Raw genomic sequence first — 19,042 nt, 5'->3', positions numbered from 1 at the left:
ATTGAGCACGGTTTAAACTTTGCCACAAACATGGTACAAACACCACCACCTACTGTCCAAAGCTCACACAGATGAGAYGTTAAATCACTGGCAGAGATTTAGACAAAAACTCAGGAAATGGACAGCAGTCTCAACTGGGACAGAAGGCGAAAGCATTGGGTGTAGAGCATCCTGTAACTCACAGCAGCCACTGGATRGCAAAGGCAGGGTTAACTTGCTTTTTCCCAGGCTATAGTTTTGCTTTAATGGCAGCCATCATACTCTGAAGCTTGGCACCAAAGATGCTTCATGTTGCTATTTACACTGTCAGCTCATCCAAAAAAGTTAAAAACAAACTATTAGATCCACTTGCTGCATTGTATTGGATAATCATTTTGAACAGATTAAAAATTAAATTACAATTATGTCACAAATACCTTTTAAAAAGTGCAACTATTAAGCAGCAGCCTCACCTTTGCTTAGGATCTTTCTTCAGCAAACCCGACAAGAGAGATTTTGCTTCAGGTGACAATGTGCGTGGAAATCTGATCTCCTCCATAAGGATGAGTTCAAAAAGCTTTTCATGGTCCTGATTGTAGAAAGGGAGCCGGCCACACATCATTTCATACATCACAACTCCCAAACCCCACCAGTCCACTGCACGGCCGTAGTCATTATCCTCCAGAACCTGTAGAATATAAGGAAAAGGCTTTAGAAGACACTCCCAAACCAGGCATGAACACACAACTCAAGAAGCAAAATTTACCCCGCAAGTCCATCTTCCACAACACAGCCAGATCTACCAGCAGACTATTTGCAGAACCATGAGAAAAGAACTGGCAACCATGCTCACCATCAGGTGAGCAGAAGGGAAAAAGGAGACAGCAGGTATGTGACAGCAGCCTCCCTGCCTTCCTTCTCCCACCCTCCCTCGCATTATGGGCATGATAAGCAAACCTTTGAAAGTCCAAAGGCCAAGAACTGTTCTCACATTACAGAGCCAGCTGTTAAACTCTCACTTAGTCACCCCAAACTGCTCCAAATGGGATCCAAGCTTTTAGAAAAACCCACCCACCAAGGAGCTAATACAGGGAGAAAAGACCATCAACCTGTTCTTTCACAAGTGAAAAGCCAAACACATTCATGATCTTCCTATCAACCTGCACCCCCAAAGGGGTGGCTCTGCACATCCTAAAAAACCACCCACAAATACTCAATGACTAATCTACATTAAACACTAAGAGCCAGAACACCACTCCTAACATTTGACCGGCTCTAAGACTGTAAAACAGCAGCCAAATTGTCTGGAAATGTTTCCCCTCTAACCCTCTGCCCTGCTCGAAAGGCACTCCTGCCTCTGCTTAGAGGGCTGCAAGCACAGGAACTGTCAGTGGRGTGGATTTCTGCCAGGTCTCACAGCAAAAGGAGCCCAGCACAGTTCATTCTTCCCTTCCCCACTGCACTTCTGTCTAACAAAGCAGTGGCTGGGGCAGGGACTTGGGTCCCCAGCAGCACTCTCCACCTCTCCTGCTCTCTCCAGAGAAGCCCTGCCACAGTGCATTTCTGATCTTCTGCACAATGGGCTGCTGAAGGGAGTGGGGAGAGTTTTGTGGCTTGTGCAGTGGATGCTACCAGGACTTCTCTAGACTTTGTGTCTCCTATGCAGTTGTCTGTAGCTGACACCAACAGTCTCATGTTCCAGACCCTGTCCTCAGGTTTTAGTTGTCATCTGTACTGCATGGGTTTGCACTGAGCTGATTACTCTCGCTAAGAGCACAAACCACAACTGCACCACCAKGGTGTTTTCTTGCTGCACCGTGTCTGTGTGAGCTTTACATTCCTGTGATTCAGAATACTTCACACTCAAAATTAAAAAGGTGAAAGAGCCAAAGTCGGTGCAAGTCTAACAAAAACAAGATCTTAAGCTCTTACAAATCTCGCTATAAAGGTTTTGCACATAGAAAAGAAGCATCGAGGCACTTCACGTAACAACTGTTTGCACTCTGCCTCTCTTTATTCACTAATTATTCCCCTTAATTATCTGAACGAGGGAGAGGGCCTGCAGTAAAAATCAAAAGGCTGCCAGGTATTAGATTACCCCACGTCGGTCTATTTCCAGCATCCCCGGCCGTGTGATTCACACCAAACGACAGCTGGCTGTGCAGCTGCCCCCTCCATGTACACGGGCGACACAGCTGCCGGCCGGACTGGATTCCAGGAGCCTTCCCCAGGCATCGGCTCGGCAGAGATTGTGTGACAATGCAGCTACCGCTCTCTGAGTCACCCCGCTCAACCAGCGCTTCCTGTTCGCACTCCCCTACGCTTGGCTTACCTAAAATAAAGCACTCACACGGCCTCCAATTTGTATTTTTATTTTTTAAACTGCTGCAAGAGATGCAAAAGGAGAGACTGAAAGAAAAAGAAAACCACAGAGGCCTTTGTTGCGCACATAGTTAATGCTACAGTGCTTTTGAMATGCACTGAACACTTCAAATGTTACTTTAGAAAGTGTGTTATTACTCTCTGTAAAAGCTACATTATTAACTACAACACTTTCCTTCACCTCCACTTATTTTTAAACAGAATATAAAATGCTTCTTTCTTCAAAGTTCTTTAGCACAATAAGCATACCCTCATATTAGTGACTGCATAAAAGAGACCAATGCCATATCAAAAATACACCGTAAAAAAAAATATATTGCACTCATCCATGATTTTCTGCAATACACTGGATAGCTGGGGAGCAGTAAAGTAACAAGGTCATTTCACTTAAATTAASGGATCATAATTTCCTAATGACTAGTTCTAGACTGTTGTGAGATGGAATTTGAAAGAGAAGGCAGAACAGCTGTAAACATCACAGCCATTGATGCATCTGACACATCAAAGTTGACATGGTTCAGTCACTGTCATCCATGCATGAGATTCCAGTATGAACCTAAAAACAACGATGCAACAACTGCACAGACACGCTGCTGGGCTGGACTCGAGTTACCAATGCAAACAGGAGCATCGACACCCCTGCTTTTAAGGATGTATGACCTTAAACACATGGAATATTGCTCRCACACAATTTCCAGATTTTTTGCATGCTATCAACCAGATGACAAAAGCTTCCAGAATTTAACACTCCAACTCACAGATGGGATTTGCAAGYAAGGGAGAGAACTGAGTTAATCAAAAGGATTTGTCCTTCAGGGTTTTTGGWTGAGCCAATTCATCATAAATATTAAAACAAAAAAATAATAGTAAATAATATAACAAAAAGAACAACACAGTGCCTGCACAGGGAATCCCCACATTCCAAGTCAGGAAAAACAAAAAYAATAAATATTTTTAGCCTCCTCATAAAATCCTTGATGAGAAACTGAAGTTGAGCAATTGATTTTAAGAGGCAAGCTAAAATAAAAGCCATGCTTATGAATAATAAACACTCCGTCATGCTGCTAATTACTCTCTGCATCAGTAAATCTCAAATTGTGGTGCATGGACCCCAATTTAGATTCACTGAAGACTTCTGGTGATCCATGGAAAAGCTGGCAGTCATCATGAGACTGGCTCCACCTCTTTGCTGCAAGCTACTTCGACAGGTGCCCATGTTCTTCATTATTACAAAAGACTGGAGGCCCTTGAAAGCAGCTGGGAGTTAAAAAAAAACAACAAAAACCAAACAAAACCCAAGAGCACTCTGCCACTGCTATGCAAGCGGGGAGCACAAAAGCACTGATCAGCAAAGCCATCAGCTCTCAGCAGAAATATTCTTCCTTCATGCTGGTTTCCCATACTTTGTACTTCTGCATAGYTCAGTTCAAGACAGGTTTGCAATGCTCAAGTCTCCCAACTCAGAGGAAATCCGAGCCAACAATCTATAACCCACCAGCAGCCCAAGACTCGCTTGGGATGGAAATCTACACTCCACAGGAAGCAAAGCCCCACGGCAAGGGAAGCAGCCCCTGTGCAAGGCACACCACGTTAGCTCAGGCTCTCTGCCCTGCTAATCCAGGAGCCCCTTTCCAGACAGCTCGGACATGGGCAGAGAAACGTCTGCCTGTGGAACACCCAGTGYATGTGCATCCCCTACAATCTAAATTCACTTCTGATCTGCCCCTAACTCACTCCCAGCTGTAACATCACCTCTGTTGCACAACTCAAGATTGTTCCCAGGAGCAAAGCTGAAAATGCGCACTTGCATTTTGCACTTGAAAAGGAAAAAAAAAAATTGCACAAAAACCAATCCCCAAACATACTGTTTGGGGACTGAGATCCCCTGCCTGGATTTATGTCCTACAAACTCAGASAGTTCAAATCAACACTGAGAAATATCTTTTGCTTTTATAGTCATAAAACAGTCAGCACTTTKAAGGCAGACCATGCTAAATACTGCAGAAAAATCTTGGGTCTGTCCTTTTTCTGAAAACATGTCACCTTATACTGTCCTCAAATAGTAAAAGAATTGGACAATACTATTACTTCTTAAGTGAAGTCCTACTGATAGCTTCCAAATAGGACAACACACAGCAAGCTGCAAAACAAGTAATCTATCATGTAATATTGGAAGTGATTAAAGTGTGTTTTTTTTAAAAACTATGTATTTGATACAAGAAAAAAGCACTGTTCCAGTAAAATGTAGAGATTCCCTCAAGTGGAAGACGCTACCCCGCCAAAAAATTATCACATATCATTATGCTAAAGATATGTTCCAGATCATGATGAATAAAGGAGTCTCAGTATRTATAATTACATAACAGCAGTTAGTGCATGAGCACATCATGGCACAGAAATTACTCTGTACTCCTACTGCTACCACGGAAGGCACGTAAGAGGCAATTTAACACAACAGCCAACATAAACATACCTCTGGTGCAAGATACTCTGGAGTGCCACAGAAAGTCTTCATCGTTGCTCCATCCTTGATGCCTTCTTTACATAGTCCAAAGTCTGTTATTTTTATGTGTCCATCTTTATCCAGCATAAGATTTTCCAGCTGGGAAGAAAAGCCAAATTAAGAGACATGATTATCCATAACATACACTGGTCCTGAGCAGGACAATCAAAGACATGAATTTTTGCAGATCAGTTTTCAACCTCATTCTCACTGGGATCAGACCCACAGCAGCTGCCAGAGCATGTAAAAGGTAAATATACATTTGTAACATTTTCCTCAGTTCTTCAGGGAACATTAAGTAACTAATTTGTAGTCTTGGGGTAACCAACCATATAAACAGAAAGAACACAGAACATAAACATTRTATTTATGCTTCTACAATATCATCATCAATAGAACAACAGTCCTTTTTGAAAATATATTAAGCATTCCCCCTCAGACAACTTCATTCCTGCTTTTACTCTGATTTTATGAAATAATCTGATATCAGTAAGTAATAGTAAATAAAACCGAAATCATATGCAAGACTAAGGAACCACTTCCAAAGAGACCCTTTGAATGAGAATCCCTGTACTCATTTACTCAGCACATGGTATTCATCCTACCCTGAGACTCTAATTTTTGAGAAAGTCACCCAGGTATCAGAACAGTTTCCAACTGTGTATGAATAAAATGCACTTACAGAGGTGCATATGGGAGACAAAATCCTAACAGAAATTTCACGTTGACATAGGCCGAAAACATTACACAGCATGCTTCATTTTAGACTGCCCCTAAATAAACTAMCAGGATCCCTTCAGCCTGTCCTGAAAACTCTTCTCAGGAAAGAAGAAAATGCTATTTTGGTCAGGAATTTCTCAAGTTCATTTACCCTGAGATATGCTGTTTGGTTGTGAGATTTTTTCCCCTTCTGTGTTCCCCAAATAAATGAGTAATTTCAGGCTTAGGCAATTTTCTAACTGCAAGCAGGTACAACGAAGAGGATGTGAGCATACTGCAAGGAAGCCCAACATCCACGCAAGGTGAATTTGCATCTCTCCAAKAAGACCAGGATTATGTTCCACCATGCAAAAGCACCAGCAAGGTTTGTCTGAGAACATAAGCAGGCAAGTAAAACTGAAACCCCTGTAGCCCAGTAACTCTTCATGTTCTCTGAAATGTTGCCAGAGTCACAATAAATGCCTTATGCAGCCTCTTGGACTATCAAAGGGTTTAGACATCCTGTAAAGTCCAGCCCAACAGCTGCAACAACAGTTTGGATAAAGTTCAATCAGGAAAGGATTCCTTAATAGTTCAGGATCATTTGCTTTTCAAACAACAAAAAGCCAAACCCCAAAAGCCTGTAAAATGATTTTTCTACATACCTTCAAATCTCTATAAACCACATTCTTCTCTGAATGCAGGTAATCCAGTGCTGAAACAATCTCAGCTCCATAAAACCGAGCTCGGTCTTCAGAGAAGACACGTTCTCTTGACAGATGGAAAAACAACTACAAAAACAATATTTTGTTAACTTCAGATGTTTCTGAATTATGTCTTACACTTCACAGGCCATCCTGCTTGGAAGATGCTATTACCTAAGAAAAACCCCCTTCCCATCCTCACCCAGTTGTGTTCCCAAATGTGTTGAAAAGCATCATAAATTAAATTATTAGGTAATTTTATTGCCTAATATTCATATTCTCATATTCACAGATGCACACTGATAACCAGTTCATGTATTGAAGTCTTATAAATTCAGAAAATTATAATTCTTTTTGACTGAACTACAATTACATACTAAAACTGCACTTTAATGCATGATTTAGAGAAATGTTAATATTCCAACCTTTTCCTCTTGACTGTAATAGYAGTTAGCAGTGTATAGTTCTTCCTCCAAGTACACTCACAATATTAATTTAAAAGTGTTAAAGCTTGTCTGAAGAGCAACTAGAAAGCAACCTTGCTTTCTTGAACTTCTAAATGTCAGATTACAACACATTGCTGYCATGTAAAATATGAACCTTCGCCCAAAATCTCTATGTTCTTAAAATGGAATTGAAAAAAATTTAGAGTCTTACTTCTTAATATTAGTTAAACCTGCAAACAGCTCTGTTTAACTCGGATTAATTAGAATTGCAAAAATGGACCTTAGCTTAATAATGTCAAGCAGAATTAGCAGTAGTACAGGAAAATCCTAAAGTATTAAACATTATTGTATTTCCCTTACCTCCCCTCCATTAGCATACTCCATAACAAAACATAAGCGATCATGTGTCTGAAAGGAATACTTTAAAGCCTGAAACAGATTTAAACCAAAACTTAGAAGACAGATCATAGTGACAGTTTGAAAAGCATTTTTAATAGATTTTTCAGAAGCAGACATGAAATTTTCTATTTTAGTGAACTTTTGTCCTTAAATCTTACATAATACTTATACTTTCCTGTTGCAGCTGAGGACTGATTCACTGCCAACTTATTTCATTAAACAAATCTTTTGCAGAAGCTATCATCACCTAAAATGCTGTGAAATGAAGTCTTGGCCCATTAACAGTGACTCAAAGTGTACCAGCARTGCCTGAAGTTCCCTCCTCAGGCCACAGGTTCAACTCACAGATAAGAGGCCACAACCAAACCCTGGAGCACAAGGTTTCACCACACKGGCTACAAGACCTCTTCTATGAAACATTTGTATTTTCACACACCAGCCCCCTGATCTCTGCCCTGCTGCCTGCAACTGCTCCCTGCTGACAGTCTGCCAGGGGACTGAGCAACACTGCCAATACCAATTTGTGAGGAACTCACAAAAACAGACCGGATGGAGGGTGTGATGGAGCATCACAAGGTGCCTGTGTATAGTCCTGTCACATGCATTCCCGTGGTRAGAGTAACATCAATTTGTTTGCCATAGGATTGAGATTTTTTCATTATAACCCATGGAATCACAGAATATGCTGAGTTGGAAGGGACCCACAAGGTATTGTGGATCATCAAGTCCAACTCCTGGCCCTGCAAAGGACCACCCCAAGAATCCAACCACAGGCCTCAGAGTGTTATCCAAATTCTTCCTGAACTCTGCCAGGCTTGGTGCTGTTACCACTTCCCTGGGGAGCTGTTCCAGTGCCCAACCACTCTCTGGGTAAGAAGCTTTTCCCAGTATCCAAGCTAAACTCAGGCTTGTAGATAATTTCTCAGGACAGCTCTTGTTCTGGACATTTGAGTTTATAAAAGCATTAAAAAGAAAATACTGCGTATGATACTGCTGTCTTCATTACAGGGGGTGACGTTTTTAAACCAGTCATATTTTTGCAGAAGAAGGAAGGACCAGGTTTTAGACATGTCAACATTATTGATTATASTCAATACAGGCAATATTTACTTCCAAAGGTCATGCTTAAAAGGCCTGAATTCCAGAAAAGCCCTTGTACCTGGCCAAAGGAAATAACCAGGATCCTACACAGYCTCTCAGAAGCTTTAAGCAGTTGTAAACAATTCTGAGACAATTTGTAATAAATATCAGAAACAAACTCTCCAGATGGAACTTGTTTATCTGAACTCAGCCCAGAGGGACTGCTGTCACTGGAGGTCTAAAATGAGGGTATGGTTTGACTTTACAATCCATAAGAAAAGCAGCAGATAAAGCACAGTCCTGCTCTCCCCTGCCCCACTCCACATGCTCCCACCACTATCATTTGGCTGGCATTACCAGGGTCTTGATTCCAGAGTGATCTGTTTCTAGGAACTTAAAAAAACAACAAAGACAAAATTAAGAGTTTGCCCCCACTGTATCTTCCTGAATTTGTTTGTCACAAGACCAGGGTCACCCTGATCTCTGCTGCTAAGAGGAGACCAAACATTTCAAGGACAAGTAGAAACTTCTCTCAGAGATAGCAAGTCATTAAATGGGTGAGCCCTAAAGTCAAACCACACCCTGAAACACTGCCTTTAGAGGTGCTTAGGACCTGCTCCACAAGAATCAAAAAACTTTAGTGAGTATTTTGTATATCCAAAAATGGAAGGGTACAAAAATACACAGCCACTCTGAAAACACAGATCTCAGATGCATTATATAAGTAACACAAAACAGGAAAAGCCTTGGTGATTGTGATGTCAAATTACACTGAGCAGAGGCAGAAATGCTTACTGTTAGGAACGGGTGCCGAGAGTTCTGTAAAACCCGGTTTTCTGTCAGCGTGTGCGCTACTTCATCCTGAAACACAAGCAGAAGGAAATCAGCAAAGTGATTCCCCAGACCAGGGGTCCATTTCAAACACTAACAGAGCAATTRTTTACAAGTAGTCTGAGAATGCTTCCTATGACTTTGCCAAAGGCTGTATCAAGGGTGAACCACATGCCCAAGTTTCCCATCTACTCACCTTTGCTACAATAACTTCCTTCTTCAGAATTTTCATAGCATAATACCGTCCAGTTGCTTTTTCTTTCACTAAAATGACCTTTCCAAAAGTGCCTTTTCCCAGTAGTTTCAGGTATTCAAACTCATTCATGGTCTGTTAATGAWACAGATAAAGAAGAACTGAATAACATGATCTAACAAGAAGTATATTATTCTCAGACCAGAATTTCTCATTCACGTGAGAATGCATGGCATATGTCGCACATATGTTTTTTTTAATCCTTTTGTKTAGTAGAATTCAGGAGCAGAAATGATTCTTCAACAAAAATGAATGCCAGTGCACTCCCAAAGATAATCAATCACACTATTTACAGAAAATCACAAGCTTTCAATTAACTGAAYGCTCTTTTGCATGACTCAACACTCAACTGTGCAAGTAACACTCAACATATTACTATTAATCCATAGACATTCTGACCTCTATGTCACTGCAGACATTCATTAAAAGGCACATGTTGCTCTGCTTCCAGGGATTAAACCCACACCTTTTTTCTGATGTTCCCCACCTCTCTAGAACAGCTATCTTGTGCTTCATTGAACAGCACCAAAAACCAAAGACAAAATGACTGCCTGTAAGACCTCTATCTACTCACTTGATGGGACTTTTGAAGTGTACTACAACATCCAATCAACATAAAATGCTTCTCACAGCATTAAACTGGATCATTCAAATTAGCAAACTTTAAACTCATTTGATGGTAAATTACTCAAAATACTCTAGCAAGAGGGAAATTGAAGAAAGAGAGACAGAAAAGATACAGAAAAGCACACATAAGCTATCAGCTCCCGGGCTCAGGCTGTGTTCAGACAGAAACTCCAAGAAAAGCTAGGGTCCAGACAAAGTGATGGKCTTGTGTTCAACCTTAAATACCCCTTGACCTTCATGGGCCTTTCCCCCAGGTGGGACTTGTGGTCATTTGGCCACTCAGGAGCTGRGTTAGGGGAGAATGGAGCACTAGAGAATGCCTCTGGTGTGCCAGTGAYTGGCAGCTCTGTCAAGCTGGGATACAGGCTCTAGAGGGGTGTGGGGCAGCTCATTGTCTCACCAGGGCAAGGCCTGACCTGCCCTTCCCCCACACACATGCACCCCAAAATGTCTCCAGAYATCAMATMTTTCCAGTCTCTGTCAGCCACGCCATGGCTCAAGACAGGATCACAGTAATGGCACCTTTCCTCTGTGGTCTAATCTAGCAAAGCAGAAAGAGAAGAAGAGGAAAGTACACTGGAACTCATAAAGGGCAATTGCTATTGCAATAATCAAAGCATAAGTCAATATCCTCCAGTGCTCCCCACTCCTTGCGTCTCTAGGACTGCAGGCAAGGTACAATGCAAATCAGGATCCAGGGGAAGAGTTCATGAACCAGTCTTTCAGTTGCAGCGCTTGAAGCGTCCTAAAGTTTSGTCTGTGATTTCCTGTGTGCTCCTTGAGACAGGTCTCCTCTTTTGTGAGGTTTGGCATTTTTGAACATTAGACAATTTTATGCAACCATTTTTGATACTTGTTGGACCTGTAAGCTGGGCTCCAAAATATTTTGGGAAGTTCATTTTAGGATTCTCTATGACTTAATGGTAGTGCAGTACATTGCACCCTTTGTCAAACTCTGTAGGGATCAAGAGTTAGGCTGCTTTGCCTTTTGGAGTCAATTATCTTACAAGTCCAGGTATCAGCAAACTTAAGCAAATAAACATGTCTCAATTTGCCACCCTTATCCCTCCCACCAAGCAGGTTTCAGGGGGATTACCAGAACCTGTACCCATGGAAAGAGGAAGAGATCAGTGGGCACCATGGGAAACAACACTCAGTAAAATTCTACTACCTAGCAGTCTGAATTACCCCAGGGGTGGGGTCAAATATGTAACAACACTCAGTCATTCCTCAGCATATAATTTTAGTTAGGGTYCTGAGTTTGGACCAAATACTTTCCAACTTTACCAAACCCTTCAGAAGTTCTCAACCCCCTTTTTTCTCTTAATCATTCATGACTTCTTCATTTACAGCTGGAACTTTCCAGCTGCCACTTCAGCTCCATGGTCAGCCCCTTTTCTCCTTCCTTCCATGACCACCAACACTTCAATATCCCCTTCTTCTGCACAATCATGCTTTACACATTRCTTGCTGTTACTACACATGCTTCAATATAGTAATCTTATACTCTGCACTGAGGAAATAGGAAGAGGTACACAAATTTGTTTCCATCACCACACGAAAGCCTGTGTGAGAGCTCCCAAAACTAAACTGGAGGGAGGAATTTTTTTCCATTCATTGTGGCAACCAGAGAGAAAACAGGAACATCTCAGCGTATTGCAGGCAACAAACTTACATAAACACATATGAACAAAAGTATCTTAAAACTTTTTAAGATAAAAACATGTAAACACTTGATGCAGMAAAGGACAGCAACTCCTCTGTCTGATCACCACTTCATCCTCTCATGGAATACTTCTAGAAGGAGAACAATCRGCCCCATTAGGACCTACTTCAAAAAGAGGAACCATGCACTTGGCAATCTTTGGTGTTCTCTGCTACAGAAAGTTTCATTGAATAATTAACAGTCTGTGAAAATAAACTTAATAAGGCATCAAAAATGCAGCAATCACCAATGAAACTTCTGTTACCTAGTACCTTAGCAATACTGATGAGCATTCTTAGCACCCTGTAGGCAGACTTAAGTTAGAGTAGCCAACCATCCTTTCGAGACCTTTTCACTTTAGACAAAATGGTTTTTGTTGGATCCACACATTTGGATCCAAACAATACATCAATTTTGCAAATTTGGACTCCAGTCCCTAAGCCAACCAATGATGGATATATCCATGTGTGTGATGTTAGACTGGACACTGCTCTCTTTTCTTTCTTGCTCACTTACTCCTTTGAAACCACACTTGCTACTATAATCACCAGGTACAAGGTCCTGCTATGATGGTTGACTAATCCAAAAGCAAATAACTGTGCTAGCATACTGGGGACACTGTCCTGAAAATACAAGAAGATAAACCATTCACTGTATTTAATTTTAGAATTCAGCTATTTTTGTTGAAGCTTTATCTYCAGTGGATTTACTGTTTATTACGTTGTCCAATGTGGTCCCTCTGTTTTCCTCTTTCTCCAGAGTTGACTTTATTCACATAATTTAGATGTCTCCAGCTGTGAATCTCACAGCTGTGTGTATAGGCAAAATCCTTTCCACTTCTGCTTAAGCAGCTATTTATTCCACTTCTGGACCTACACCCAATCTTCTGGCTGGTGAGGATATACTTGAACATTCAAAGTTACTACCAAGACTAAAACAACAAACTTGCACAATGATACAAGTATTTTTCCCCAAGAGGTTACAGATTCTGCAGCAGTTCTGCCTCTGTCCTCTAGTGGCAGGCATGGCTCAATACCCACTGCTGCCAAGAGGAGGCAATGCAGGAGGAGCTCCAAAGCTTCACTGTAAATACAGGGAAACCGAATTTCCATTTATTTCTAATGAATTTTTTTGGATATTTGAATTCGTGACTCTCTTCCAACTCACTTTTTGGAGGTGGCACAGAGAATTTGTTGCCTCAGTCTTGATCCTTAAATTTTGCAATAAATAATGGTAACATGGGAGAAGGCCATGGCAAGACAGGGCACCAGCTGTTTCTTGTGCATTGGTTGGAAGGTYGCTGCCTCCCACACTCTCCCAGTGATTTTACCACATGCTGGAGTGGGGACAGGGATGAGTTCCTCCTCCTCCAACAAGGGGCGGACTATTAACTTAAAGTTTTCACACAACAGGTTGCTCCCTCCTCAGAAAGCTTTATTTTACTCCCCAGTAGTAAAATTTTCAAAATATTCTTTTTTATTTTCTTTGGGATGATTGCTAATTTTCCCTTGCAATTTAACTAATTATGTTGCAGAGTGATATCACCACCATCAGCTCTACCTCTTGATTGCAGGGCCTGGGGTGGGGGGCAGAGGGGGTTGGCTTTGCCGAGTCAAACCCCTCCTCCAAGGAGTGGAAAGAGGTGACATCAGTGACATCATRTTCAGGGAGTCCCACCTCCTCTTTTATTTTTTTACAGATGGGCCGAGTTTAGGGTTCGGGGAGGTTTGGCTTTGTTGCATCAAACTCCTCCCAAAGAGCTGGGGGAGGGTGACATCACATTCAGGGAGGTTCAACTCCTCCCCCAGGCTGAAAGACACAGTTCATCCTCCACATCTCCCTCAACGGTGTTAATTTGCAACTCCAAAGCTCTTTGGCTCTGCACAAAGTTGTTTAACAGGTTTCTCAGGTTCGGGGCAAGTTGCTTTTGGGCTGTTAATTCTYACTACGTCCTGAGGCGAGCTATTGTTTCAGCCTCCAAGGCAATTTGCAACTTCATCAGCTCTTTCTCTGGCTCTTCCAACATGTGCTTCTTTATCTTTCTGGGCAGCCATAAAAGATTACGAAGTGGACCCCTTACCAGCCTTCTTTCTCCCTTCTTTAGCCAAAGCTCTAATATTCTCAGCAAGTACCTGGAGTTTTTTGCCAGTTTTTCTCACACCAAATCTCTCTGTGATCAAGCTTTATAAAGTTCCAACAACTCTACAAGTGGAGAGCAAATACAGGTTAGGCTTCTATATCTGGGATTCCACAACCTTTTTGCCAGAGAACATCAGAATAGTATCTTCTCCTTCTTATTATCTCTATTCCGAGTTGGATGCGCGGGAGAAATGCTGACCAGATATTCTCATGAGGTCAAAACAACATAAGAAGTTTACTGGCAAACTTTAGAAAAATCAGACAACTTTGGCAGAAGGTTTACTACAGCATCCAATCAACATAAAAGGCTTTCCCAGCATTAACCTGGACCATTCAGCTTAGCAAACTTTAAACTCATTTGATGGTAAGTAACTCAAAATACTCCAACAAGAGGGGAATAGAAGAAAGAGAGACAGAAAAGATATAGAAAAGCACACATACAGCTACCAGCTCCTGGGTTCCAGCCGTGTTCAGACAAAAATGCCAAGGGCTAGGATCCAGACAAAGTGATGGGCTTGTGTTCAGCCTTAAAATACCCCTTGACCTTCATAGGCCTTTTCCCCTGGTGAGACTTGTGGTCATTTGGGCGCTCAGGAGCTGGGTTAGTGGAGAATGGAGCCCTGCCTCTGGTGTGCCAGTGATTGGCAGCTCTGCCAAGCTGGGATACAGGCTCTAGAGGGGTGTGGGGCACTTCACTGCTTCACCAGGGCAAGGCCTGACCTGCCCTTCCCCCACATATGTGCACCCCAAAATGTCTCCAGAYATCAAATCTTTCCAGKCTCTGACARTGCCTCACAGATCAGCCATTCRCTCTTATTTGTTTCACCATGTGGAAAAGCATTGTAGGAATCACAATGTGCTGGAGGCTGAGCAGAGACTCTACCATCAGATCAATGACCACTAAGACACAACCAAAGGCTGTTGCTGCCTTGATTGGGTAAACATTTTAAGATGCCCCCAACAGCAAACTTTTCTATATTCTTCCCTAGAACTGGCTGAGGAGATTTTCTACTAAATTGCTCAAAACAGTTGATGACAGGACCCCAGTAATCATTCTGGTTATCCTCACTAACATGTCCAGGAAGAGGAAGTCACTGTTTCAGAAGAATGTGTCCATTTGATGAATGAGGTGGCTCTTGCATTTCTAGGAAGGACTGCTCAGCAAGAGCAGGATCTGTTCTGCTAAAGACCCAGAAGCTACTGGCAGCTCTGACTCAGAGTGACATGAACGCACCCACCCACATCACCCTGAAAGCACTGACATGACACAAGGGTAACACACAAGCTCAGTGAAGACACTTGTGGATGGCTTCTTATAGAAAAACTTCATCAGTTTTCCCAGAACTAAATATATGAAAATAGGTGAGTTGAGGACACAAGGAAGTTCCCACCTAAAATCCACAGACAATGCATTAGCATGGGAGAAGGTTCTATCAATTCCCTCTTGAAGGAACAGGTGGGAAGACTTTGGAAAACAAATATACAAACAGAAGAACACAAGTGGGTAGAAAGAAATGAAGGGAAGTTGAAGACAGACACCTAAGAAGGCTCAACAGGATAAAGGTCTCTTCTGGCACATACTCACATAATGGGAGGCCACTGCTGATCTGGCCCTGTGCAGTCAGACTATTTGTGCCTGATGCCAAAACCCAGGTTCTACGAGCACTATGGAGATRCATTGCAATGGCTGACTGGAGTTAGCCTAAACCCTTAATCCAGAGCAATTAGAGGCACTGGACCCACCTAAATCCTGCAAATCCACCAGAATACCTTTGCACCAGCCTGAAAGGGGTTTACAGAGTCACATGGACCAGCAGGAGCTTTAGTTTCAGGCTCTGTACCAGAGGAGAACAGGCAAACCAAACCCAGATCTGAGCTGGSCTTGAAAGCCATCCCATAAGGATATGTGAACTCAGAACTCAGGCAAACTCAGACAGGCTCTGCTCAGCTGAGAGAATTGCTTCCTCTAGAAGCTGCATGTACATCCAACCATGTAATTGTTAGGGGAACAGACACAGCTTGAAGGCTATTTTTTGTTCATATTTTAGAAGACCTGAAAAATAATTATTCCTGCTATGCCCACTTACCACTTTGTGTTTTGGCTTTGTCATAGAAACTTCCATTTCTTCAGCACCTGAATTATCACTGGGAGAGCCAGATCTAAAATCCATCATCTCTTCCTCTTGTTTCTTGAGGCTGTCTGCTACTGTTTGGATGGCTTTTGTCCATTCTTCCCTGGCAAAATAYAGGCAAAGACATTTATTACTTGTGGCTTTAGATTAACATCTGCCATGGCAAGGATCACCACAGAATACAGAGTCACTAATGCTCTCGGATGAATCAATAGAAGATCCAATGAATTATGTGCATTTTCAAGCACTGTAAAAATGCATTTTTAAACAGGTATTTTTATTAATTGTACTAGAAACAAAAGACAGCTTAAGTTCTCCTCATCTGGACGTAAGACAAGGCTTTTCAGATGGCAGAATTTCTAATGGACATTTTATCAACAGCTCAAGATACGGCGATACAGAGATGTACATAACCAAAACAGACTTACCACAACCAAAAAGCAAAAGGCTTACATGAGGCACAAAGCAATTAAAGACAGCTTCCACACTTCTACGATGCACCAAAATACATGTCTAGCTCCTGGGGACATGATGCCACTTCTTCACACATGTATCCTAAATTTTAGTGGCAAGGAATGTTCTTGGGAGAAGGCCTTAAAGCCTAGGATACTTAGGTCATTCTGTTGTAAAGATGGTGACAGCAGTACAGCAATTTCTGTGTAATCTTTAGCAGAATGTCAGCAAAAGCAGTGACATTTCATCTTAGGCACAGGTCTTGGTTGGGATAAAGTTTCCACAGCTGTTTCAGCAATGGGTGCTCTAACAGTGACCTCTTCAAATCCCATGGAGACCACTTCCACTCCATTGTCCTTCACCTTTGGAAGCTACTGAAGTGAAAGTTCTTGGCCTTCACTCAATTTCACTGCAAATTTATTGAACATAAATAATACAGCTTGTAAGGGCTTCCAGGGTTTCAGGACAGCCTTTAAGACACAGAGGGGCTGAAGACACATCCAGTGGACTGTCAGAACTTCATATGTTTACTGTCTTTTGTATATGTGGGGAACAGGATGTGGTGGTTTAGCTGATGTTTTCTAGGCACTGGTTAAACTCTTCTCCTAAGAACATCCCAGGTAAAATTATTTTTTACTACAGCAGGAACAGCAGCAATGCTGAACAATTCTGTGCACAATCTGAAGCACAGGTGTGCCATCCCTATCAATGTCCAGTTTTWCACTGGTGCTATAAAGTTTGTTGGTTCTTTTAAAATCATATCTGAACACGTGAGTTTCAGTTTGCGATGGATATAAGAGGCTGATCATTCCCCAGAGGAAGCAAACTCCATGGGGAAAAAGTATCCAACACAAGATTCTAATAAAAACTGCACCACGTAATGTCTTTCCTGCCTTGTGCATTTTTTATTTTGGATTTTGCCAGAATTGCACACTATTCATCCAGCCCTGTCTGGGGCAGCAAGGTAATGCTWAACATTCTGAACTTTCTCCCTATACTCCCAGCACAGACTGCTCCATTCACCATCACAAACACATTACCTTATTTACTAGTCATTTTGCTAGTCATTATTTAGAATTATTACAAAAATAACTACTACTTCTGTACTTTTCTCTCCTCCTTCAAAAAAGCAAACATTGGTTTTAAAGGCACAAAGAAAGTTTCATAACTCTTTTGCTACTGACTTGGTTGAGATCTCRGCCCTCCTGAAGTGAATATCTTTGATTTCTGGGAGAACAGAATTTCACCCTCAGCTTTTATGTCTCAAGAGYACACAACAGAGGTGACTAACACTCTGAGCCCTGAAGTGTCACAAAGCTGACTTAATTGGCTAGGAGGGAACAAAACAAGACTGAAATACAATCTTCCCCGAAGTGGAAACTGCTATTCACTCCCTTTAGGGTCACTGACCACAAAGTTCCTAAAAGAAACAAGGACCAATTTCTTTTTCCTTGCTTTTAATTTGACTTAACSTTCTTCTGATCACTGTAACAGAATCAAAAGCAATAATCACGAGCAATMTTTAAATCAGTCTGCATGCAAAGGCTATGAAAGAAAGGAGTAATACTACGTATAATTTACTGGTCTTCAAAATAAACATGTGCCAGTATCATATCTAGGGTTTTAAAGTACCCACTCCCTTAGGGCAATGGTACCGGAATAATTTCAGTTCAGTTTCTGAAGAGCAAGTAAATATTTAAATACTCAGTAGCTGTAGAATAGCTGTGCTGGAAAACTGTTCTCTCTGGAGGTAAGAGATCAATTCTCCAATGATGAGAGCACAGGATGCAGCTCTTAGCATTGTTTCCTAAAACATGAAACAGAAACCTGCACCTGCAGCAGATAACTATCACCTTTATTATCTAATTTGCATAAAACATTAGCAATCAGCATTGATACAACTAACTTTTCCTTTAGAAACAGGGTGTCTAAATAGACTTTAAAAGGTCAGTATTTTGCTAAAACTCAGCTCTGCCTGAATGTCGATTTCACTTGTGCTCATCCTTCCAGAAACTCCCAGGTCACAAACCCTTCATTTCACCACAACACTTCCAGTGAGAAATGAACCTTACATTTCCAGAAATAACTACCTGCGTGCTGGTACACACCTGCACATGTCCATTTTGGATACCCAACCTAACAACACTTCATTTACAAACACTGCTCAAAATCCACTCTCTGAAAACCCCTTTTAGGATATTTTTTATACTGGAAAATACACTGAAACGGCGGCCCTGAAACATTATTTGTCGCTTTTCAATCCAGATGTACATCATCTGATAAATAAGAGCTTCAGCAAAAGACTYGCTATTAATGCTGAACACTTGCATCTGCTTTTGCAAGGAGTTTATGCATTAAATATGAATGAAACATACCGCTCCTCTGGAGTCTCCACATGAAATGTTCTTTCAATTACTGTGGTCCACTGGAGGCATCTAATGATAAATGTGTTTGGTTTAGGTCGCTCTGTCTTCATCAGCTGGCACTCTACCACAATCAAGGAAGAAAGAGTCATGGTACATAAGCAGGTTTAAATAATCATTTGTCTTTATTCTTATCTAGCAAACTGTTGCAATTAATCAGCCATAGAAATCTCTGTAAGGACTTCTTTAGGAGACTTGAGACAATTTACTGTGTTGATGAAACCAATAAATAGCTTGGGAGATAGCCATCTAAGCAGCTCCGAAATCAAATTCTGCTTTSAAAGGCT

General features: G+C 41.6%; 1 protein-coding gene across 2 annotated transcripts in view; it reads right to left on the bottom strand.

The window, feature by feature from the left end:
- AKT1 (AKT serine/threonine kinase 1) overlaps positions 1 to 19,042 on the bottom strand; it is a 77,686-nt gene that overhangs the window by 13,215 nt on the left and 45,429 nt on the right. For both annotated transcript variants that reach the window (XM_057384703.1, XM_057384704.1), the window contains exons 4-11: positions 18,708 to 18,819; positions 15,835 to 15,982; positions 9,220 to 9,351; positions 8,988 to 9,053; positions 7,074 to 7,142; positions 6,229 to 6,354; positions 4,835 to 4,963; positions 453 to 667 (exon numbers count right to left, since the gene is read on the bottom strand). In XM_057384703.1, coding sequence (XP_057240686.1) covers positions 453 to 667; positions 4,835 to 4,963; positions 6,229 to 6,354; positions 7,074 to 7,142; positions 8,988 to 9,053; positions 9,220 to 9,351; positions 15,835 to 15,982; positions 18,708 to 18,819 — 997 coding nt within the window. The remainder of the gene's footprint in view (positions 1 to 452; positions 668 to 4,834; positions 4,964 to 6,228; positions 6,355 to 7,073; positions 7,143 to 8,987; positions 9,054 to 9,219; positions 9,352 to 15,834; positions 15,983 to 18,707; positions 18,820 to 19,042) is intronic.

Source organism: Malurus melanocephalus, unplaced genomic scaffold (genome assembly GCF_030028575.1).
Source record: "Malurus melanocephalus ecotype Western Australia unplaced genomic scaffold, MMel_1.1 scaffold_738, whole genome shotgun sequence".
Classification (NCBI taxonomy): domain Eukaryota; kingdom Metazoa; phylum Chordata; class Aves; order Passeriformes; family Maluridae; genus Malurus; species Malurus melanocephalus.
Note: the sequence above shows the minus strand (reverse complement) of the source record. Positions and strands in the feature narration are given on the sequence as shown.